The sequence below is a fragment of the Acartia tonsa genome, chromosome 10 (assembly GCF_053477335.1).
Source record: "Acartia tonsa isolate MP-2025a chromosome 10, ASM5347733v1, whole genome shotgun sequence".
NCBI lineage: Eukaryota > Metazoa > Arthropoda > Copepoda > Calanoida > Acartiidae > Acartia > Acartia tonsa.
The window spans coordinates 19,387,135-19,412,441 of NC_137269.1; the positions used below are offsets into that span (position 1 = coordinate 19,387,135).

Below are 25,307 nucleotides of genomic sequence, written 5' to 3' on the forward strand. Positions count from 1 at the left end.
TGCATTTATTTGTTTAACTTATTATAATTAGTAGCAACTCCTTTCTGTCCATAGGGTTTTTGAGTCTTAATTTTTAAAATACCATTATATCTTTATCATAAGCTGAACAAGGTCAAGGAAAGGTTTTTAAACTATAAACTACTGATAAAAAATTAACCACAAAAAAAATATTTCCACAGTGCAAATGAAGGTGCTTTGACTTTTGTGTCAGAACCTAAATTGGGACATAGTGCATATCATTACCCTAGGTTAGGTAACTTCATTTCACTTTTCAATAAAATCTAAAATGCAGCGGTTTTTCAGAAAATTAAATTTGTAAATTTCAAGGTCAATTTTCACCCATTAGAAGTTACCGCATAATCATGACAAGAAAAGCAAAGATTATTTATTTAAAATTTTGAACAACTTTGCTTTTATAAAGTTCTTCATAAAACCACTCCTGAAGTGAGATAATTAATGGCCATTTTTATCAATTGCTTTGCTAAGGTCACGTATATTCAGCCTTAAATAAATCATATATGGAGAGGATTTATGACTGAATTTATAAAAGCTAAGTTGTTCAAAATTTTAAATAAATAATCTTTGCTTTTCTTGTCCTGATTATGTGGTAACTCCTAGTGGGTAAAAATTTAACTTGAAATTTTGAAATCTAATTTTCTCAAAAACCGCTGCATTTTAGATTTTATTTAAAAGTGAAATGAAGTAACCTAACCTAGGGTAATGAAATGCACTATGTCTCAATTTAGGTTCTGACACTAAAGTCAAAGCACCTTCGAAGGCACTGTGGAAATATTTTTTTTTGTGGTTAATTTTTTATAAGTAGTTGATAGTTTAAAAACCTTTCCTTGACCTTGTTCAGCTTATGATAAAGATATCATAGTTGAGTATAGTGCACAACAGAATGATTTATTAATAGTTATTTCTCTCATTTTTCAAATTATATTACTTAGCACCTAGAAGTTATAATTATTATTAGTTATATAGGTAAAATTGTATATTTTGGGTACTTTCAATTTTAGCTTAATCAAAAATTTTCTTTAAACTGTGTATAGTTTCTAGTAAGATACAAGGAGGGAGGAAGGGAGTTTATACACTTATAGGAAATGAAATTCAGTATAAATTTTTGCCCTGGATGTTTTTGGCCTTGTTGTTAGTTAGTAACCTTTTTGTAAAATCTCTTATATGATTAAATCTACCAGTAAAACTTTTAAAATTTTATTTTGGCACTTTTCTTCTAGGTGCTAGTGGGTTAAAACAGCCCCCAAAACACTAAAATCTGAGCTTATTTTTTGAGATATTGAGCCAATTTTTTTAATGTAAACTTTTTTTTGCATAACTGAGCTAAGTAGCCAATAAAGATTTCAATTTGGCACTTTCCTTCTTGGGGTTAGTGGGTTATAACACCCCCCAAAACAATAAAATTTAAGGCTTGAGCTTATTTTTAGAGATAATAAGCTGATTTTTAATGTAAACTTTCTTTCTAGGGGATAGTGAGGTGAACCCCCCCTCCCCCCAATTGTAAACTTAGAAGGTCCAAGGTGAGAAGGAGAGTTTATACACTTATAGGCAATGAAATTCAGTATAAAATTTTACTCTGGATGTTTTGGCTTGTTGTTATAGTTATAAACCTGATCATTGTAAGATCTTTTAATGATTAAATCTACCAGTAAAACTTAAGTCTTGCACTTTCCTTCACTGCCCCCAAAACTACTAAAACTTCAAGTTCCGGGCTTATTTTTAAAAATATTGGGCTGATTTTGTTAATGAATACTTTTTTTCTCAAATCACTATAGATTTCAATTAGGCACTCTCTTTCAAGGACTAAATTATTTTTTTTCAGTGAAATAAGTTTTCATTAAAATTCAACATGATATCTTTAAAAATAAGCTCAGAACTCATAACATTTGCATTTTGGGGGGTGTTTACTCCACTAGACTCTAGAAGGAAAGTGCCAATATGAAATCTTTAGTGACTACTTTGTTCAATTATGTGAAAAATGTTTACATTAAAAAATTAGCTTGATATCTTTAAAAATAATCTCACTACTTACAATTTTAGTGTTTTAGGGGCTTTTTTACCCCAAAAGCCCCTAAAGAAAAGTGCCAAAATTCAATTTTTAAAGCTTTAAAGGTAGATCCAATCATATAAGAAAATATTTAGAAAGAATCATTTGATAACTATAACAATAAGTCCAAACAGCCAGGGCAAAATATGATACTGAGACATAATTTTAATGTTAAAGTGGTTGTTTTATCCCACTAGCCATAGAAGGAAAGTGCCAAAATGAAATCTTTAGTGGCTACTTATCTCAATTATGCAAAGAAAAATTACATTAAAAAAATCAGTATTATCCTTATAGAAATTTTTTTTTCAATATTGAAAATTTAAGTACCCCCCCCCAACATCAAACTATGAACTCTGGCCGCAGTGCTTGGCTCCCTAACCTGCCTAGCCGCAGCGCTCGGCCCCCTTGCCTGCCTAGCCGCAGCGCTTGGCCCCCTTGCCTGCCTAGCCATAGCGCTCGGCCCCCTACCTGCCTAGCCGCAGCGCTCAGCCCCCTTGCCTGCCAAGCCGCAGCGCTTGGCCCCCTTGCCTGCCTAGCCGCAGCGCTCAGCTCCCTAGCATAAAACCTAACCTAAAATAGTTATTCGTCAGTAGTCGAGGGGAAGGAGCCCAGGGGTACAAAATTGAAAAAAATTGAAAAAAAAATTTTCTAAGAGGATAATGCCAAAAAAATCATTTTGATATCTCTAAAAATAAGCTTAAGCCTTAAATTTTATTGTTTTGGGGGTTGTTATACCTCACTAACCCTAAGAAAGAAAGTGCCAAAATGAAATCTTTAATGGCTACTTAGCTCAGTTACATTAAAAAAATTGGCTAGTTATCTCTAAAAATAAGCTCAGACCTTAAATTTTAGTGTTTTGGGGGCTGTTTTAACCTACTAGCACCTAGAAGAAAAGTGCCAAGATTCAATTTTTAAAGTTTTATTGGTAAATTTAATCATATAAGAGATTTTACATAAAGGATAATAACTTTAACATCCAGGGCAAAAATTTATACTGAATTTCATTTCTTATAAGTGTATAAACTTCCCCCTTCCCTCCTTGGTTCTTACTACAAACTATACACATTTTTTAAATTAGCTAAAATTGAAAGTATCCAAAATATACAATTTTAACTATATAAAATGTAGTATAATTAAGTTTAAGTTTTTGGCTTAAAAGGAGAAACATACTCATTTACTCTCAATTACTCTGGAAAAAGTTAAGAGAACATTTATTAGATTCAGTTGTAATTGAGAGTCCATATACAGAACATTCTGGTTTGGAGTCGAGCCTCCTTCAGGCCAATTCAGCTACAGAAAGTCATCCTACTACTTCAACGAGTTTGATTACAGACAAATATTCCACCTCTACAATGCCTTCAAAGTTATACCGCTAATTAATACTTCTGTTTAATGGCCATTTTTTGTTGAATTAAAAAGGAAATTACTTATAATTTTATTGATTGATTACTGCAATAAAATTACGGAGTATTCTCGTAAAAATTGCGCATTTACCACGTTAGACAGCTGGCCCCACACGAGTTAACATCTCTGAAAAAGTTACTTTAATATTAAATGTTTTTTGTATTATCATTCGTTTTCGATTTACCGGGAGAGTAAGTCCTCTCTCTCCACATTTAAAAAACGTTTTTTCAACAGTGAATCATAAGTCTTTATTGTATTTTTTACTTATTATTTTCGCTATATTTTTGAAAAACGTTTTTTGTTACATTTACTATTTTCATTTGGGATTTCTTATTATCATTTGGGATACCATTTGGAAGAATTTTAATAGTAAATGGAGATTTTGTTCCTAAATATTCTTCGAATTCTCGTCTTTCCCAATATTCTAACTCTTTTTAGCTTATTTTTCAGGAATTCTTAGTAATTTATGGAATATCGATCAATAAAATATAATGATTGTATTGTAAGAAAACGAAATAAACCGTTTTTAACGAAATATAATGAAGTTACAAAATGGCCATTTTTTGTTGAATTAAAAAGGAAATTACTTATAATTTTATTGATTGATTACTGCAATAAAATTACGGAGCATTCTCGTAAAAATTGCGCATTTACCACGTTAGACAGCTGGCCCCACACGAGTTAACATCTCTGAAAAAGTTACTTTAATATTAAACGTTTTTTGTATTATCATTCGTTTTCGATTTACCGGGAGAGTAAGTCCTCTCTCTCCACATTTAAAAAACGTTTTTTCACCCTCCCTCCCTTTCCCTTTTTTTTGTTAATCGTAATTTTTTCTTTATTTCTTTATTTTTAGTATATATTTTCTTTCTGTTTTTTGCTTTACTTTGAAATTTTTTAAATATTTGTATTTAAATGTCTTTTTACAAAAATATTTTGTAAAATTTTTTTTTACACTTTATTTCTTTCAGATATCGTTATTTTGAATTTTTCTTGCCATGACTCCTTCCGAATGCGTTGAGTTTATGAACACATGGCTTTTTTACAACGATCGACTTTTTTATGTCGGTCAAACGTTGTTTCAACACTATTGTGTTGCCATCAGCAAGAACCCAGCGGCGGACATTATAATTCGAGAACTACTCCGTCGAATTAACATGTTTCGTCAAACACTGGACGCATTAAGACCTGATCCTTATGATTCTCTTTCAAAATACAGGACACTGTATAATAAATTCTGGTCCAAGCTGAAAGAATTCGAGGCCGAACTTAATGAGGACATCAATCGTCTTACTACTTAAATTGTAATTCATGTTTTCTTTTTTCATGTATATTTTTTTCAAAAAATTGTATATTTTAAAAATTTTTTTCCTTCTTTAAAATTCTTAAAATGAATTTTCTTTCACTTCAGATAAAACATGCCTGTTCCTACAGGACCTTCTCATCGAAACGATTTTTCTGATGATGACGTTATTAACCCACCCCCTATACCCCCTGCCATATCAACGGTTTCTAATCCTCCTAGGACCTCTTTGGTCCTCACGACATCCTCAGCTCCCGTGCAGGTTGAAGCTCCAGGACCTTCAAGTTCTATATCCCAGACCAAAATTCCCAATGACCCTAAAGATCCTTTGGGTCTAAATACACTTCCCCCCGCCGGGTCGTTTTTACCGGGGTATGGTTATGTTCCGCAGATGAACAAACCACCTATCATGACAGCGCGACTTCAAGAGTCAGCAGCTCAAGCGCGGTCTTCGGGGTCTGCAGCTCCAGCGCGACCATCAGGGTCTGCAGCTCCTCCTATAGAGCCGGAAAATATCAAGATGCCTGCCAGACGCGATTCTGTGTCTTCAGGTAAATCATATTATTATCTTGTTTATTTGTCCTGGGCTTTTTAGTTTTTTCTTAAAGGATTTTTTCAAAACTTTGTTTCTTCTTTTTCTTTTCCTCATTTTTCTTCAATTTTAATTATTTCTTTAACCCCCCCGCCAATATTTTTTTTTCTTTTATTTCTCCCTTTTTATTCTACATTTGAATTTACACTCTCTTTTTTTACTAGACAATTTCTCCCCAAAAAGAAAGAAACCAAAGAAGAAAAAGCGATATCCTTCGAGCAGCTCCTCTTCATCTAGTTCATCCAGCTCAATGTCGAGTTCTTCAGAATCAGATGAGCCGAAAAAAAGGAGGAAAGGTAAAAATAAGAAATTTGATAATGAAATTTTTTAATTTCATAAGTTGTGTTTCAAATTCTCAGAATTATTTTTACCTAAATTTTAGTTAATTTTTAATCTTTTCATATATAAATTACTCATTGCTTGAGAATTGTTTGTTGTTTCATAACAGAATATTAAAATAAATTGTTTTTTTTGAATATTTTTTTTTTTTTTTTTGACAAAAATTTGTTTTTTTTTACCACCTTTTTCTCATCTTTCTTCTTTGTAGGAAAGAAAAAGAAGAAAAGGAAGAGTAAACGTAATTCTTCCGGTTCAGATGGCGGCAGCCAATTAGTGGGCGGCAGGAAAGCACGCCGCCGCCTTCGACAAGCAGCCGAGATTTTGTCTGATCCTCCTCCCTGGATCGGAATGACTAATGCTGATATCCACGCTGAACGTGAGCGTCTGTTTGAACATTTGAATGTAAGCTTTTTATTAATTTCGTTTCATATACTTTTTAGTATATGAAGGGGTTGTTTTTCATCAAATTTTTTTTCTAAAAAGGGTAGTTCTTTATCAGGGTTACGGGATTTTTATGTTTATGACACAAAATCTTATTTTTTTTTCCGCTTACATAACTTATAAATTTCATTACTAGAAAAAATATTTTTTTCTAACCATAGTTTTTTTAAAAAATCTTCACAAACCTTTATTTTCAATCTAATCTTTTCTATCACTCGCCACATTTTTTCCTACTTATTTTTTGGAAACTAAGTTGTCAACCACACACAGAAAATATTTTTTCTTTTAGTCATTGGACGAGAGGAACAACAATTCTCTTACATTCCTCAAATGCGTTCTGCGGGACATCTGTCGTAGTAAGAATTTCGCAGAAGACGCAGCAAAAAGACTAGTAGCTTTGAAAGCCCCTAAAAGTCTTTTATATGATCTACAGCAAGCGTTGCAAGCTTGTTATCAGGCTATTAAGGCAAGAATTTAAATTTTTTAACTTTTCTTTTTTAATATTTTAGAATTATTTTCTTATCATTTCAACTAAATTTCAGATTTTTGGATTCTTTAAACATGTTAAATCAGTATCTGAATATCATGAACGGCTTAAAAACATTAATAAACTCTGCTTATTTTTTTCTCACGGCCGCAAGAGTCATAATATTTTCATTTTTAGTTTTTCATAGAGAAAGTTTTTTTCCTCATATAGTAATAATTTTATTACTAAAGACTCTTATTATCTAGGTAGCAGAGAGTTCGATCGGCTACATGGAGCTAGCCTTCTCCAAAAATATCGAGCACGCCAACAGAGTAGCACTAGCTGGCAACCGTCGTTATCTCACCTCTCAACAGCAACGCGTCTCGGACTCCTTGCAGGAGTTTAGAGAGTTTGGGCGAAATTCACGCGGAGGATTCTCTAATAATGGCAGATTCAACTCAAATGGGGCTTCTAACGCTCAACGAGGCAGAGGATCTAGGGGACGAGGAAGAGGAGGACTGCGCTGCCACGGCTGCAATGGCGAGGGTCACAAAGTTGACGAATGCCCCTCCAACAAATCTAAGTCATAATTATAACCCGTTACATATATTATTAGATTTAAATGTGTCTATACCCGCTACAGATATTCCACCTTTTGATATATCTTCTCTTACTAATTATTGCTTCTCAGATAATTATCCACATTATAAACATTTATATGATATTCAATCTAGTTTTTTGTCAAAATACGCTCCTGCATATTCTATTCATTCTCTCACAGCTATAAACTTTTACGATGTTATTTTAAAAGCACCTCCTTTTGTTTTAAATACTCTTACTTATGGATATCGCCCAGGTAGATTATAGAGTAATTTTTTATTTTTTATTTACAATTCTCAGCAGCATATTATTTTACAAAATATAATCTATCCAATTTTTTCTTAAGTTTTTACATCACCATTGACACCGTATTTTGAGAAAAATAACAGTAGTGCTGTTCGCAACCCTGAATTTGTTCATCAAGAAATTCAATCTTTGTTAGACAAGGGTATTATCGAACAAATAGATCATCAGCCCTACTGTTGTTCTCCTCTAACTGTAGCAAGTAGAACCTGTAGCTTAACAAACACAACTAAACTTAGGAAAAATTTCAAATATTCAATTTTTTTTATCATTTCCCCTCTTTTTTTCTTTTTTTCATTTTTCTTTTTTACATCATATTTTCTTCCTAAATCCCTCTAAAAACCTTATTCCCCCCCCTCCCTTTTTTTCTTTCGATTCTTATTTCTTACTTTTTTATGTTTTTGTTTTGTTTCTACATTTTATTTGAAATTTTTCTTAATTTTAGATTGTGTATTGATCTCTCCCTTCACGTAAATTTACTTCTTCAACCTGAGAATGTGAGCCTTAACGATATTAAAACGGTTCTACCTCGCATTTCCCAGGATGTATATTTTACATCCTGGGATTTGAGGGGTATGTACCATCAGGTTTTTCTGGATCCTTCAGTCACTGAATTATTTGGATTTTCATACAAGAACCCAGATGGCTCTCTTTCTTTTTATAAATATTTAAGGCTACCCTTCGGGGTAGCCTCAGCAGTTTATTTAACAGATTGTTTAATCCGTCCTATCAAACATTTTTGTCACCGTCACAATGTAGATGTTTCCATCTACATTGATGACGGGCTGACAGTAGAGATTAATTATTTTAAATGTCTTCTTAGCACTTATTTCGTAATGTCTGTTCTACTATGTTCTGGCTGGCATCTTCAACTTTCGAAATGTCAATTAGAACCAGTCAGACGCATCCAGTATTTAGGATTTATATTGAATAGCAGTACCATGATAATTTCTCTTCCAGTCGTTAAAATTCAAAAAGTTTTAATTTTAATTGATAACATATTGTCAGCCTTTGATTCAAACGATCCTGTTTCTGTTAAAATTTTAGCCTCTTTATTAGGCAAATTATGTCATGCTTATTTTAGTCATGGTGATTTCATTCGTGTAATTGCCAGAAATTCTAACCACGCATTAGGTGTGTACACCACACAATATGGTTGGGAAGGATCTCTTTTTGTCAATTTAGATATGTTTCAAGAATTATCTCTTTGCAAGGAACACTTTGTTCCTTTGAACGGACAACCTATCTGTACAGAATCCAAATCAATCAAAGTCATATCCCCCCTCCAAGTTTCATTTCTAATTGACAATATTGATCCTAAAGATTTTGACAAATTTTACAACGTTTTTGTGTCGGACGCTTCCGACCATATGGCTTATTCATTTAAAGCAGGAGATTGTAAAATAGTTTCTGATTATTTATTCACCCCCCAAGAAACTGAATTGTCTTCAGGCCATAGAGAGTTACTCAGTATTATCAAAGCATTTGAACATTATAGTAATTATTTTTCAACTCTCAAAGGTCAAATTGTTATTTGGATTACTGATAGCATGTGTTTATATTTATTTCTTCGCATTGGAAGCCGTAATTTAGTAATTCAAAAACTTCTGATTCAATTAAAGATTTTAGAATTCAAATATTCTTTAAAAATAATTCCAAAATGGCTACCTCGAGACAGCTCTTTAATTACTTTAGCAGATTGTGGCTCCAAACTTTTTAAATCTTCCAATGAATTTGGAATTAGTTTAAATGATTTTAATTTTCTTCAAGACCATTTTTCTATCAAATTTACAATTGACTGTTTTGCTACATCAAAAAATAACAAAGTAGAAAAATTTATTTCTCCTTTCCCACAATTAAACTGTTACGACATAGATTTTTTCACATGTTCTCTGACTAGTTCAGAATATTATTTTATTCACCCTCCAATATCTGTGCTTTCTCGTGTTTTTAATAAGTTAAGATTGTATGATGATATAACAGCAGTGGTTATTTTGCCTGTGTGGCCGACCTATCCCTTTTGGAATAGTATTATTAAAGGATCTTGTTTTAGTCCTTTCATTAAAGATTTTCTTCTTTGGGATCCTTTTTATATTGCCTCTACACCTAAAAATTTTTTCAATGGTCATAAACCTTTCAAAACTCTTGCCTTATTGATTCATACAGGCAAAGAATATGCCATTCCTTTGCCTATTTTTTAAAAAAAGATGTTGATATTTTTTTCTCATGAAATTTTCAAATTTTTATTTTTCAGCATATATTTTAAAATGAGAACTCTGCCTAAACATTCCAGGGTAAACTTTCACAAATTCAATGCATCCATGCAAACTTCTCACAACAACAGACCTTTAGAGAAAAGAGGTCCTCTTTATTTTCCTTCAGTTCTAGAGAAATATAATTTCTCAGATAAAATGAAGCGTCACATTAAACTAACCGCTTCCTCACAAACTAAATCTACACAATTGATTCACAACAGAACATTGAAGCATTTCAAAAAGTTTTGCAACACCAAAAATAAGACTCTGCTTACTTTTTCTAAGAAAGATTTAGCCTCGTATATTGAGTATTTGGAAAATTCCGCAGCAAAAAAATCCGCAGTTGTAGGCTTAGCAGGCGCAATAGACTTCCTATCATCAGCGCTAGACGTAAAATCACCCTGGACTCCTCACATTGAAAGAATGTACCAGGCAATAGTCCGAAGAGCATCAGCAGAGCAGCCATTGACGAAGAAAGCCCCCAAATTGCCCACACAATACTTGACTATGGCGATTGACAAACATGTGACTCCTTTTTTGAAAGACCCAGATCAGGTGAAATATATTATTTTTTGAATACCTGTGCTTCTTCAACCACGTATTTCAAATTTTTGTCGCACAAATTTTTTCTTTCTGATTTTCTTTTACTTCCACACAAAAAAATATTTAAAAAAAAAAACTCTTCTGTTTAAAGTCAATAAGTACCTATCATATTTTGCAGTCATTTTATTTTTCTATTCAGATTCCTATCGTGACTTTAAGAGCTATAGTTGCCCAGCACCTTCAGTATTTTTTGTGTGCAAGAATATCCGATCTTTTACGCCTCAGAGCTTGTGGTATCGCGGTCACCACCCTTGGAGATACTCCGGCGATGGCAATCACATTCAGATCTTCAAACACAGATCCTAGGTACATAATGTTTTTTTTTCCTTCTTAAATTTTTTAAGTACCTACTTCATGATTACGAAATCGTTTTTCAGATTCCTAATAAATACCTACTTAATAAATTTTGTTCTTAAAGAAAACTTTTTCTTCTTAATTTCAAATAAATACCTACGTGATAAATTTCTTTGTTTTATTTTTAAAAAAGTACCTACTTGAGTTTCTTTATATAAGACATATTATCTGTTTTTTTCCCAATTCGATTTTTTATTAAGAAATCTTTTTGTTTTTTAGATTTCAAGGTTCCACCAGTTACGTCATTTTCAATGGATCAGACTACTGTTTATACTCACTGCTAGTCCTGTACTATAATCGTCTCAGACTGTTTTCATCAGATTCATCCTGTCTAGATACCAGCTTTCCCCTGCCGCGGACCAGTAATGGAGCAACGTCAAAATCCTCTAGGCGAGTATTTAAGTCAATATTTCAACGTTTTTTCCCTTTTAAACCCTCTCACATTTCTTTTACTTACGGCAATTATTTTGTTTTTTAGAATCCTTGTAGCAGACGGTCGTTACGCTATTTCAGCCACTACCCTAATGAAGGATGTGAACCTAATTTACCGCAATCTAGGACTCGTATTATAATATTACGTCTAAATCCGTAAAAAGCTTAGGAGTGTCAACGGCCTTTAAATTAGGCATGAGCGATGATCATATTCGCGTTTTAGGCTGTTGGCGCTCCATTTCTACAGCTCAGCACTATCGTGCCATTGATGACACTACTTTACTTGAAATATTTTCACGAATAATTCTTAAATCCTCGAGTACCGCAGTTCCCAGATCTCTAGCTTCTCTAACAGACCAGTCCTCCAGTTCCATTGTTTCACAGACAACACCCTCTTGGTCTTCAACCCATTCAGCTCCTTTGAACCGAGCACTTATCTACCACATTCTGTAAGCTTCGGGTTATCTGTGGCCCCAAGGATGTCCACTCAACTCTGATGGCTACCCTGTACCACAAGAAGTGCTGGAGGTTAGAACCGACGGAGAAGACTTGTTAGCTATTGAATCTAGTCAATCTTTCATTGTGACCTTACCTAATTAATCCATTTATGTCACATTTAAAAATATTTTTTTTGAGTTGTTTTAATAAATCCAACCTCATTTAATTTTTTAGTTTTTTCTTATTGATTATTTCAGATAAAATTTCTTTAAAAAATGTTTTTTAGATACTATGAAAATTAACTACCTACTTTTTTGAATCTTAATTTTTGGTTTTTTCCGCTCTTTTCGGATTTCGAAATACTTTATGAATTTTTTCGAATATTTCGGATAATTTTTTCGTTTCATTTTGATTTTGTTCCTAAATATTCTTCGAATTCTCGTCTTTCCCAATATTCTAACTCTTTTTAGCTTATTTTTCGGGAATTCTTAGTAATTTATGGAATATCGATCAATAAAATATAATGATTGTATTGTAAGAAAACGAAATAAACCGTTTTTAACGAAATATAATAAAGTTACAAAATTAGACAGACAGTCATCCTGCTGCTTTGGTGTTTCTACACACAAACAGATATCCTATTACTTCAGAAGCATTTCTACATAATTGATCAACAGTTTGAATCATTTAAATCTATATTTATTTGCTAATAAAGTATTCGTATTCAATCCTAAATATAATAACCTATTTAATCAAAACTGCTATTTAATCTTAGTTAAATAAATACTTAAAAAGATATATTTTAAATTTGAATTAGGTACCCGAATCTACTCTATCATTTAATTCGTGTCTGTTGGTTTACATTTCAAAAATAATTATATAACTAATAATAATAACTCCTAGGTGCTAAGTAATATAATTTGAAAAAGGTTTGTGTAACAAGCATCAAACTTAAAATTAAAGAAAAAACTGCATTTTTAAAACTTGTGTATACATCAGAGGATAGCTGAAAAACTAATAATAGTACAAAAACGTTATATACCAATATGAAAACTAGAGGTTATGAGCTTTACAATGATATGTGTAGCATTTTTCTACCACTTCTAGGTGCTGAGCAAAGACATGTTTAAAATGTGTGTATATTTTTTTACAGGCTTGCTAATGTGATTTTTAGGGTAAAAATAGCTAAAATCTTTTCTCGCATTTTCTCCCAAGAAGGAATGCTTTTGATTTTGTTTTTTGCATTTTTCATTAGTCTACACAGTGTTTCAGAAAAAACTGCGTTTTCTGTTTTTCTGACACAACCAGAAGGAATACAGAAAAAAAGATTATATGTCCTTATTCTCTAAAAAAATAAATACATTAAATTTATAACAGGTGTTTTTCATTATCTCTAAAAATACGGCCTCTATGATAGGTACATAGTTTCCAAAAATGCTTTATGTGAAAAATGTTGTGCAAGAAAAATTAAAATAACTCTTTTATTATGTATAAAAGAATCGTAGAAATTTAATATTAATTTAGAAAAATTAGGTATAAGAAAAGTACCTGAATGAGTTTTAAAGGTGAAATGCTTTTCAGCTCCTTACAAAAGCATTTTTAAGAAACTGCAATTTGTCATTTTTACACATTTCTTGATTGTGATGCATTTGCAGTAAAAGAATCTTCTTTAATAACGTAGGTTATAGTAAAAAGAAAACTCCTTTTAATTTGATAAAAAAATCTCTAAAGACAAAAAAGTTATTGAAGTTTGAATTTTTTTTAATAAAGCATTTAATTACAAATTATGGATAAATTATGAGTTTATATCTTAACCCGTCAATCAAATTAAAGGATTATAGGAATAAATGAGGGGTGGGGATTTACAGAGATGAGCAATTTTTAAGGTCATGTTTCTTAAGTATACAAAAAGAAAAACTGAAAATTTGTTTTCAGTGAGGGAATTTTAATGAAATTTTTAATGCAATTGGTAAAAAATTGTATTGGCCGTATTAAGATGTTGTTTTCAAGTTAATAAATTTTTGAAAACCAACCATAAGGCACCAGAAAAAAACATCATACGCATCTTTTGAAATATTTATGCTTTAAAGTGCGCCATTATTTTCAAAGATATTAAAAAACACCTGTAACAATTTCAATGCATATTTTTATAGAGAATATGGACATAATTATTTTTTTTGTACTCCTAATGGTAGTTTCCCAAAGAAGGCGTAATAAAGGTACTAAGAAAGAGAGGGAATGTCTGATTGAGCCAATAGGAGAATCGCATCGGAATTTACATTGGATCTCATTGGTTGAAATTGTGTACACATTTTGCTACAAAGGCATGTTTTTTTTCATTTCATACATACATAAAAGTCAGCTGTAAACAGTATATTTTCTTAGTAGAAAGCTTTGCGGAATCAGAATTAATTGCCCAAAAATTTCGTTTAAATTTGAAAGCTTAGTAACGAGGTGGATTCTTAAAAAAAAGTTAGGCTGGCTACTCGCTGGTGAGGCAAAATTATTTTTGTGGAAAATCCTCCAAAATCGAATAAAAAAATTTACAAAAATTAAGTAAAATCTTAAAGGGTTATTAACATATGATTTTATTTAATTTTTGTAGATTTTTAATGTGCTTTTGGATGATTTTTCACAAAAATAATTTTGCCTCACTATCGAGTAGCGAGTCTATAATTTCTTAAGAATCCACATCAGCTTGAGTCGAAAGTTAACAATACTTTTGTCTGCTAGAAATGTTCCTTCTTAGATTTGACGAAAAAAGGGTTCAGAATATGCTTCTATTCTTCTATTTCTATTGAAGGCGTATCAACTTTTTTGCTCTTTATTTAAGATAGCTAGCCAGTTCTTTCAGTAAGTAGTAGATGTAAAATTTTTCATAGAATTCAGATATGCAATCGGTTTTTTTTGTAGACCTCTTATTTTTTAAGTAATTTAAGTTTAAAAAAAAAAAAATTAAGTCGGTTTAAGGTACTAAAATGCAACAAAATAAAAGAAGAAAATGGCCAGTATGAACAAAAATAGTAAGATCTTTAATTTGACACCTTACTTTTAAAATTCTGTTAAGTAATTATTGAAAAAATCTATTTTGTTAACCTTGGATTAATCAAAACTTTGAAATTAAAAATATCCTCTCACAGGCATAAAAAGTATGTGTTCATATATACTTTTAGAATGAGAAAAATAATACAAATTCATTCTAAGCAAAATTGAAAAACTTCTATAAAATTAAAATTAAAAATATAAGTTTATTTTAAGAATCATGATTTTCAGCTTTAAAGGGTTAGCTTGAATAAAACCTGAACAAAACCTAAACAAAAGACAAAGCAATGTAGCAGATATTTTTTAAACACAAGAAGCAATAATGTATTTTTAACTGCATTGTTTTGAAGTTTATAAACAGACTGATGCATATTTGTTCATAATTTTTCATTCTTTACATGTTCTGTAATATCACTATATTTATTGTAGTATCTATTGTATATATTGTATGAACGTTCTCCTTTTTTTTTGGCAATTCTATTGGTTAACTTTATAGGTTAATCTTCGTGATTCGTCAATTTTCGCGATTTGTGATTGGCTAGTTTAGTAGTTACAATTCTTAAAATAAACTTTTTATTTTTTTTATTTTTTATTACAATTTTTTAAAACTTTTTCAATTTCGCTTAGAATGGATTCGTAATATTTTTCCGATTCTAAAGGTATATATGAACCCATGTTTTTTATGTCTGTTTGAGAAAATATTTAGGTCTAAAGTTTTTATTAAACCGAGGTTAAAAAAATAGATTTTAATAAAACTTAAATTACTTAAAAAATAAGAGGTCTACAAAAAAAAACGATTGCATATCTGAATTCTATGAAAAATTTTACATCTACTACTTACTGAAAGAACCGGCTAGCTATCTTAAATAAAAAGCAAAAACGTTGATACACCTTCTTTGGAAAACTCAGTTTTTTTTAAACACCCTGTATATACACAGTGTTTCAGAAAAAACTGCGTTTTCCGTTTTTCTGACACAACCAGAAGGAATACAGAAAAAACAATTATATGTCCTTATTCTCTGTAAAAAGTACATCAAATTTATAACAGGTGTTTTTCATTATCTCTAAAAATACGGCCTCTATGATAGGTACATAGTTTCCAAAAATGCTTTATGTGAAAAATGTTGTGCAAGAAAAATTAAAATAACTCTTCTATTTTGTATAAAAAAATTGTAGAATTTTAATATTAATTTAGAAAAAGGTATAAGAAAAGTACCTTAATGAGTTTTAAAGGCGAAATGCTTTTTAGTTCCTCACAAAAGCATTTAAGAAACTGCAATTTGTCATTTTTTCACATTTCTTGATTGTGATGCATTTGCAGTAAAAGAATCTTCTTTAATAACGTAGGTTATAGTAAAAAGAAAAAAACTCCTTTTTATTTGACAAAAAAAATCTCTAAAGACAAAAAAGTTATTGAAGTTTGAATTTTTTTTATTAAAGCATTTAATTACAAATTATGCTTAAATTATGAGTTTATATCTTAACCTGTCAATCAAATTAAAATTATAAGATTAAATGAGGGGTGGGGATTCACGAACATGAGCAATTTTTAAGGTCATGTTTCTCAAGTATACAAAAAGAAAAACTGAATATTTTTTTTCAGTGAGGGAATTTTAAATGAAATTTTTAGTGTAATTGGTAGAAAATTGTATTGGCCGTATTAAGATGTTGTTTTCGAGTTAATAAATTTTTGAAAACCAACCATAAGGCACCAGAAAAAAGAATCATACGCATCTTTTGAAATATTTATGCTTTAAAATGCGCTGTTATTTTCAGAGATATTAAATACACCTGTAACAATTTCGATGCATATTTTTATAGAGAATATTGACATAATTATTTTTTTTTGTACTCCTAATGGTTGTTTCCCAAATTTGAAAAACGCAGTTTTTTTTTAAACGCCCTGTATGTATATATCAGAATCTATAATAATCACAGAGAGCCGGTTTCAAAAAACTGCTTTTCCCTTCCAGCGACCAGTGCCTATTAAGGCTAGCTGTAGGCACCTACAACCATTTAGAATGGAGTAATCACACCCACCCCCCCACAATTCGGCACCTCCAGGCTAAAATACTAGTTTTATTCTTATATTTGTACATTCTATATCCGCAGAAATCTGTTTATAATAGGAGAAATAAAATTAAATTTGAGTTATAAAACAAAAAATTATTTTTTGGTGGGAAATTTTTAACAGAAGTTACTAGTTTAAAAACCTTCCCTTGACCTTATAAGGTTCAGCTCATGATAAAGATATAAGGGTATTTTAAAAATTAAGACTCAAAAACCCTATGGACAGAAATGAGTTGCTACTAATTTTAATAAGTTAAACAAATAAATGCATTTGTAAGCTTGTTGCATTATTTATTAAAAACATAAAATTGTTAAAACATGACTTAGTGATAGTTACAAGTCTTTCTAGAGATTTTGGTACATTGTTGTTGAGTCACAGTCTTGCAAACAGTCTCGGGTCTGTATTCAGTCTGAGTAACTGGTACCTGAAGATATAAAAGGTGTTAGCTTATTTTAAACTATATGGATTCTAATCTTTAACAATAAAACTGTATTACACAAACTAAAAATGAATCCTATGTAGATACATCTGAGGATGCAGTAATTCAACACTCAACTTCTTATAACTAGGGAAAATTCCATAGCATCTTAATGAATCTATTGTATGAAGACTAAAGGCTACGGCCATAATTTATCTATTAGAAAAAGTGATTAAAAATAGCCTAAAATAATTTAAAGCTTTTCTAAAAAAATCCAATTTGATAGTTTAAATCTTTAACTAAAAATTTTCAATTCAATCTCAAAAAAAATTTAGGCATGACAAAAAATTGTATACCTGCTTACAATCCTTCCTGGGGACCTTGTTGCAGACTTCTCTGGGGACCTGTCTCTCAATCTTGTCCTGGACAGTCTTGCATTCTTCCTTAGAGTCGTACTTGGTCACCTAAATATGGGAAATTGTTAATATACATTTTAAAACAAAGTAGAAACCTTAAAATGACAATCTAAGATAAAGAGAGATCTGTAGATTGTGCTAAAATTCCGTAAAGGTGAGAGTTTTAAGGCTTAAAAACTGTAGTAGAACAATGATAATAGGTGTATTCCTTATTGAATAAAACCATAGATAAAAAAATATACATTTATTTTATTTGAATATTATCGCTACGGTTCCTTAATACAGACACATTTACGGAATTTTAGCACAACCTACCCCCCCCCCCCCCTTATATACATAATGAAGTTTTTGATAAAAAATACCCTTTAAATAAAAATTGGAAAATAAATAAACAGCAGTCTTCGAACCAATTTATAAAAAATTAAACCCAAACTTTTGATAAAAATAGAGAAATCCCTCAACAAATGTTAATGGGTAACTAAAGATAAAAATTACCACCTGCTTGTACTCTGTCTTGCATTCTTGTCTGTATTCAGTGTTGCAAACTTCCTTGGGCACCTGGGCGCACTTTTGTCTAAAAAAGATTATAATAAACTTCTAAGTAAAAATTTCATTAGACAAAATAATCTTTTTCCATAGGAAAAAATGGAAAATTACCAGCTACTTAAAATCCAACCCAGACTAAAGCAAAATCATAAAACTAGAAAGCTAGTATAAATTGAATAAAAAGCTGAAATAACTGAAAATATGCTTGGATCATAATTATGTATAATGTTTCTACCTATACAAGTATCAAAAGTACATATAAAACATTTTTGTAACACAAGTGACAAGCAAGACAAAGTAAATTAAAGAAAATGCTCACTGAAACATTCTTTGCAACCAAAATAACAATATAGCTTTAATAGCAGCAGAGTAAGTAAATATTTTACCTGGGAACATTCTTGCAGTCTTGTCTGGGCACATCCTGGCACTGCTCTTTGGGAACCTTCTCACAAACCTAAAAATAGTAAATCCATAATCAAGACTGATAACAGGGGATAGGAGAGAAAACTAAATTATAAAAAATTAAACTTCAGACAAAATTTAAGAGTTGAGGACATATAGGAAGTTTTTTATTTAAAATTGCAGCAGAATATTTTTTTTAATAATATTGCATGTCTTAGCTGTATTTTCACAGTAGTTTTTCTCCCATTTCTAGCTCTAAAGTCTCTAACCCTGGGGGACAATAATGACATTTACCTAACCTAAGATTACCAATCAAAAGATACTCTAAAAATAAAAACCCGTACTATATTTTGTTAAAAAAATTAAATATACCTGTCTGGGCTTATTATAGCACTTCTGGACGGGCACTACAGTTATAACTGGCTCCTCAACCTCATGACACTTAGATACTGGAACCGGACGGCAGACAGGCCTAGATAAAGAAATTTTATATTCTGCAAGTTTTTAATTCTAAACCACTAAAATAGAAAATTAGGAAACAATGGTGTTAGACTTTTTTCTTTTTGAAAAAAAAGAAAATTGGGCCGTAGGGTTGGATCCTTTAGATATCTAAATATAAAAAAAAAAGAGAATACAGAAATTAATAAATTAACAATAAAGATTTAATATATTGTAAGCAAAATTTACTTGTTAACAGTGGTGCATTCCTGGTCAGCAACGTAGTCAGTGTATGGAACCTGGATAGTCTGGCAGTCCTGCTTGGGTACATCTACACAGTTCTGCTTGGGAACCTTACAAAAATATCGAAATTTTAACATAAAAGGAGGATTGTGTGAAATATTTCTTGTAAAAATAAGCTTTCGAAAGTAACATTTTCAAATAAGGGGGGGGGGGTTTAATGCAAGTATCTCGTTATCAGTGAGCAAATCGAATTTCTATCTGAAATTTTGCAGGAGTATTCCTTGGTAAGTCTATTTTTCCTAAATCGAACAAAAAGTTGAAAAAGTAACGGCTAACGGCTAGCCGTTTTTTGTCTATTTTTAGAGCAAATCTGCCATAAATTTTGTAGAAATAAACTTTTTGAAACATATTTTTGCTTTAAATCATGTGAAATGATACAAAAAAATAATTTTTAGATTTCTAGTACCAGCAACTAGCAGCTAGAACAGTTTGAAAACGTTTTGGAGCAGCATAGAGTATTATGTGGAGATAGGTTTCGTGATGATTTCCCTTGAAATAGTTTTAAAAATAGCTAAACTGCTGAGCCGTCAGCCGTTAACTATACTTTTCCAACTTTTTGTTCAATTTAGGGAAAATAGACCTACCAAGGATTAATCATGCAAAATTCCAGGTCAAAATTTGAATTCTAAGTGCCATTTGCTAACTGATTAAGAGATGGTTGCATTAAACTCCCCCCCCCCCCTTAATTTCTCCCCTAGCAGAGAGTTGAAAAGTGAAGAGAAATAAAAGACCTTCCTTCAGTTATTTCAATAATCTTTAAATTCTTAATACTTTATATTCGAAACTAGCAGCTTCGCCCCTAGCCTCTAGGGGCTTTGCCCCAAGAGATGGTAAAAAAAGTGTAATGTGAAATTTGTAAAAAAAAATATTCCACAAAGGAAATCTTCTACAAAGGACCAAGGATATTTCTTACAAAAAAAAAAAAAAAGGGGGGGATTTTTTTTGTTTTTTGGGGGGTTGCGGGTGTCCCACCCCCCAAGAAAATAGCTTAAAACCACCACAGGACCAATAGGTATATACCCTGAAGAGTAGAATCCAATCGGTTCAGTGGTTACAGAGATCTTAAGGGACGGACGGACAGACAGACAGACAGACATCAAGCTACTTTGTATTATAGATTATTTACCTGGTTGCAGACTTGCCTAGGCTCGTCCCAGCACTTCTCTCTGGGCTCATCCCAACATTTCTGTTCTCCATTGACAAAGGTACACTCCTTCTCAACTACTGTGGTACACTGTCTCTCTGTAGTGGTAGTGCACACCTCCTCATATACGGTAGAACATTCCTGGGTGGTGACGGTGGAGCACTTTTGCTCATCTCTGAAAATATATCAATAAGCTTTTTTTTCTCTGTAACGAAGGATCTCACTAACCGATAAATTGATTTAGTTATCCTTTTCAAGGAATCTTAAAGTATGGTTTTAGGCTTTTTTATTTACAGATTAAGTCTTGGGATGGTTTTAGGCCTTTTTGCAAAATCAGAGCTCTTGAAATACAGAGCCGCTAGCATATATTATAGCAGAAATACTATAAAATATATAACTTTAAAAATTGTATACTTTTCCAATCTGATTATATAAAGTAGAAAGGCTTTCTTAGTTGTAAGCTAAATTCTCAAAAATTGCTAGTCTGAATAGGCTGTAATTTTTGGGAAAGCTTTATAAATGTTTTTGGCCCTTTCTGAATACCCTAACCTTCTCTTAAAAGTTAAGGGTTAAACTAGTGTGAATATTAGAACACAAGGAAAAGATTTATTCCATAATAAAACTAAAATTACCCTCATAATGCAGCTAGACAAAATTTTGTATTATTTTAATGCTCGTTGTTCAGTAGGTGTTTAGTGTCCTACAAATTTTGTACCAGGTGGATATATTAGAAAAGTTGTACCCCTGCACGAATTAAAAAGTTGAGGGAGCAAGGTACAATGGTAGATCTTTAACCATTCAATCTGAAATGGATAATTTTTACCTGTATTTAGTAACTGGCTTCTGTACAGTCCTGCAGCTCTGTTCAGGGGCATCATGGCACTGTTCCTCAGTCTCCAGGTTGCAAACAGTGTGCTTCACATAATCAACCTTAGTCTCACTTACAGTATCACATACCTGAAAAATTCAATTTTTAATATTAGACTTTTCTTTGCTTATATATTGAAAATTCTTAAGGTTATTAATGTTTGGAACTTAACAAGATTATTAAAAATTTTAAGATATTAGAAATATCCAACAAATAAACCTCCATAACAGTAATATTAATTGCCAACCTGTTCATTGACTGTATTGCAGACCTCCTGATACTCAGTGTGGCATTCCTTCTCATACTTTGTGTTGCACTCCTGCTCATACTCGGTGTGGCACTTCTCCTCGTATTCTGTGTGGCACTTCTGCTCTGGAACATTCTGGCACTTCTGCTCTGGCAGAGACTCGGTTCTTGGCACCTATACAGGAAGAATTTATAAGAAAAGAAGATCATAAACACAAATTCTTATAAAACTTGAAAAATTCGGTATATATAGTGAAAACAAAGAAGCAGGTTTAGTCTTCTATTCAAAGTAGCTTTTCTCCCATTTCTAGCCACTGCGGGGGGCTCTAACCCAGTGGGGTAATCATTAACACTTACCTAACCTGAAAAAACCTATCAGAAGCTATTGTTAAAACAAAATTGTTAGTTTTCATTAAATGTTCCGAATTTTGTGTTAAAGACAGTTGCATGATGTGCATTTAAAAAGTTTAGATTGTAAGCTAAAGTTAAAAAAATACCAAATAATTTTGCATTATAATAAATATCAATAAATTTGGCACCACCAAAATATCAATCTTGAGGATATTGTGAAATAAAACAGCCATTTGTGTTGCATATATCCAAAAAATATGATTTTCAAGTCAAGAGGATAACTAGCTGGTAGAAAATTGAAATTCCTTCAAATATATGTTCTAAAGATGTAGTTCAAACCATTGAAATGAAAAAAAATATGCAGTTCATTAAATTAGAGTTTAAAACCACTTCTTGCAACTACCCCTTGACTAACATATATTTTATTTAAGATTCCCCGCATAAAAGGAAATACATAAAAAGAATCTCTAAATCAAATGAAATTTTAAGAAACTTAAGATTGCAAGACAAATCAAATATCACTTTACTTGAAATAAACTTATCTTTATTTAGTAGGTATATCTACGAATCCAAAATTTTACCTGAATAGTGTTGCACTCTTGTCTGGGTACTAGGTCAATCTGGGTATCATAAACAGTATTACACTTGTGGTCATAAGCAGTTTCACATTGCTCCTATAAATAAAGGTAATTAGAATAAAACGAAAAAAGGTCACATATGCGATATTAAGGCAATAAGTGATAGACAGTTTCAAAAATTTATTAAAAATTTTCTCTTTACTTTTTATGAAACAAAGTTATTTTATATGTATTTATGAAAGTTCTTATTTATATGGTTTATTCCATCTTAAATTTTTATACAAACGATTTTACTAGAGTAAAGTTAATATTTACCTAGGGGATATTTTAGTGTCAGAATAAATATTACTCAACAAAACTTAATCAATTGAGTTCAGAAAATTTTAAACTAAATTATGCTTAACTAAAAGAAGTTAAAAATATAAATTATCGAACTCAAAACAAAGGCTTTCATAAAGCTTAACCTAAATCTGCAGACTAGATGGATGCAGTATATAAGTGGATATTGTAAAGAGAAAGATTGTAGTCAATTTAGGTTGCAATATCCCCTCGCATTTGTAAGTCGGGCTGTTTATCCAGTAGGAGGGGGATGGGAGAGATGGTAATTAACATGCTACAAAGTTCATGTTATTTAAAAACATAAATGTAATGTACGATCAAAGTAATAATAATCTATTAAAACTAACCCTGTAAGAAGTAGTCTGATGAGGTTTCTGAATGGTATCACACTGTTGTCTGGGTTCATCCCAGCATTTCTCCTCCCAGATAGTCTGACAGGACGGGACACCCGCCAGGGCTACACCACCACACAACACCACAAGACAAAGTACCTGTAAAATAAATTTTCATAAATATCTGTCAGTTTTGGACCATGGAAAGTATTTTAGAGTCATTTAAAGGAAACTAAGTTGAGAGTTTCGTTGTATTTTCACATTAACTTTTGGAAGGTTATGTTAGGTCAGATTAAGTTAGGTGAAGTTAGGTGGTTGTCCCGCAAGGTTAGAGACCACCGCAGGTGCTATAAATAGGAGAAAAGCTACTGTGAAAATTTAACCTGCAACCTTGTTTCCTTCACATGACCCAACTTTTCTATTATTTGTAGACACTGCGGAAGGCTCTGACCCTACAGGGCGGAATTTAGAATTGTAGAGTAGCTGTGATAGAAAAGAAAAGAAACTTAGAATTAGTCATTAAAATAATAAACGTAAGAAAAGCAGTAAGGTCACCAATGGGACCAAAGATTTAAATCTTCAAATTTGCTACCTAACTTATCTATAAAATAGCTTAAAATACAATGCTAAACATAATTTTACAGTATAGCTAAGAACCAATTATAATCCAGTATGTATTAATCGGTATCAAGGCTATAAAAAACTTTAAAGAACCTATCAAATTTATAAATTGAACAATTACCTTAATCATGACGAGTAACTGAACTATACAACAAACACATACTTGCATCCATTTATATAACCTACAATATCAGAGAAAAACCAGTTTTAAAAAAAAACAAAATATAATTCGTCGTACACTTTTTTGTGTACAATTATTGTTTATATATCAACTTTTTAATTAACATTAATACGAGCTTTTTTTGTATATTTTCTAAACAATTATACTTTTTTTGATATTTTGTAGTTAACCCTTTAACGATGACTGATAAAGAATATAATAAATATATTTTGTATATTTCAGAAAACAAACAGAAAATTCATGACCGACGTTACAATTTGTAGATTAGCTTCGCTACTAAAAAGCTAATAGTTGGAAAGGTCTGTATTTGGTTTACTGTATTTTAGATGGATCAACCAAATATATTTGAGGTATTAAAAAAAGGGAAAAGATACATATATTAAAACATAAAACATATCATACAGGCGAGAATTTCTTTCAATTTATTTGTTTAAAATCAATATCTCGGTTTTTGGTTGAACTTTAGCTATGATCATTTAATAGTAATATTAAGAAAAAAAAGATCATATGAAGGAAATGAAGTCATTCCTTAAAAGGACAGACTTCCTTGGGTATAGGAAGGGTATTTCCTTTCCTTTTTCTTACAAATTCTCAGTAAGGAAGGTGATTTCTGTCCACTATCTCACAAATTCTCACTAAAGGAAGGTGACCTCTGTCCACCATCTTACAAATTCTTCCTAGTTCTTAGAAATTCTTTCTTTTCCTCACTATTACAATTATGTTTAATAAATCTACCTTACTCCCCCAAATTCTTTCTTATTCTAAGAAATTCTACCTTATTCTAAGAAATTCTTCCTTATTCTAAGAAAATCTACCTTGTTCCCACTCATTCTACCTTATTCTAAGATATTCTTCCTTATTCTAAGTAAATCTACCTTGTTCCCCCACATTCTACCTTATTCTAAGATATTCTTCCTTATTCTAAGTAAATATACCTTATTCCCCCAAATTCTCTCTTATTCTAAGAAATTCTACCTTATTCTAAGAAATTCTTCCTTATTCTAAGAAAATCTACCTTGTTCCCCCACATTCTACCTAATTCTAAGATATTCTTCCTTATTCTAAGAAAATCTACCTTGTTCCCCCACATTCTACCTTATTCTAAGATATTCTTCCTTATGCTAAGAAAATCTACCTTGTTCCCCTACATTCTACCTTATTCTAAGATATTCTTCCTTATTCTAAGTAAATCTACCTTATTCCCCCAAATTCTTTCTTAGAGATTAGCTAGATATTAACTCTAGAAAACTAGAAATCTTTTGTTTTCAAAACCCTTGTAAAAGGTAGAAATGCCCTGCTCCCAAAGTGTAACATATGGTTGTTATAATCCTTGTCTTTACAAGATTGAGATGGCTGTATTTACATATTTAGTAAAGAAATTGATAACTTTGTGTGGAAAGTATAGAGGAAGGGCCA

The 25,307-nt window shown here is 31.4% G+C and overlaps 2 protein-coding genes across 2 annotated transcripts; one reads left to right on the forward strand and one right to left on the reverse strand.

Moving 5' to 3' along the window:
- Positions 1–7,803: 7,803 nt before the first annotated feature.
- On the forward strand, positions 7,804–11,777 carry LOC145330494 (uncharacterized). Its single transcript, XM_080175122.1, has 3 exons — positions 7,804–10,323; positions 10,511–10,677; positions 10,945–11,777. The coding sequence occupies exons 1-3, from the start codon at positions 9,721–9,723 to the stop codon at positions 11,201–11,203; spliced, it is 1,029 nt and encodes a 342-aa protein (XP_080031248.1). The 5' UTR covers positions 7,804–9,720; the 3' UTR covers positions 11,204–11,777.
- Positions 11,778–16,977: 5,200 nt separating this feature from the next.
- On the reverse strand, positions 16,978–24,003 carry LOC145330495 (uncharacterized). The gene is made up of 12 exons (XM_080175123.1): positions 23,832–24,003; positions 23,105–23,248; positions 22,422–22,514; positions 21,491–21,664; positions 21,199–21,332; positions 20,358–20,550; positions 19,178–19,281; positions 18,863–18,962; positions 18,475–18,542; positions 18,041–18,116; positions 17,483–17,590; positions 16,978–17,132 (listed from the first exon to the last, which is right to left on the reverse strand). The coding sequence occupies exons 1-12, from the start codon at positions 23,877–23,879 to the stop codon at positions 17,031–17,033; spliced, it is 1,344 nt and encodes a 447-aa protein (XP_080031249.1). The 5' UTR covers positions 23,880–24,003; the 3' UTR covers positions 16,978–17,030.
- Between the last annotated feature and the right edge of the window lie 1,304 nt (positions 24,004–25,307).

Bases quoted from the DNA above. Each gene is read 5' to 3' on its own strand.
- LOC145330494 (XM_080175122.1), top strand. From the start codon at position 9,721: ATGTTGATATTTTTTTCTCATGAAATTTTCAAATTTTTATTTTTCAGC. The intron at 10,324-10,510 runs GTGAAATATATT...TTTTCTATTCAG, and splicing joins TTTTGAAAGACCCAGATCAG to ATTCCTATCGTGACTTTAAG. The intron at 10,678-10,944 runs GTACATAATGTT...TTTGTTTTTTAG, and splicing joins TCTTCAAACACAGATCCTAG to ATTTCAAGGTTCCACCAGTT.
- LOC145330495 (XM_080175123.1), bottom strand. From the start codon at position 23,879: ATGCAAGTATGTGTTTGTTGTATAGTTCAGTTACTCGTCATGATTAAG. The intron at 22,515-23,104 runs GTTAGTTTTAAT...CTTTATTTATAG, and splicing joins ATCAGACTACTTCTTACAGG to GAGCAATGTGAAACTGCTTA. The intron at 18,117-18,474 runs GTAAAATATTTA...AATCTTTTTTAG, and splicing joins GACTGCAAGAATGTTCCCAG to ACAAAAGTGCGCCCAGGTGC.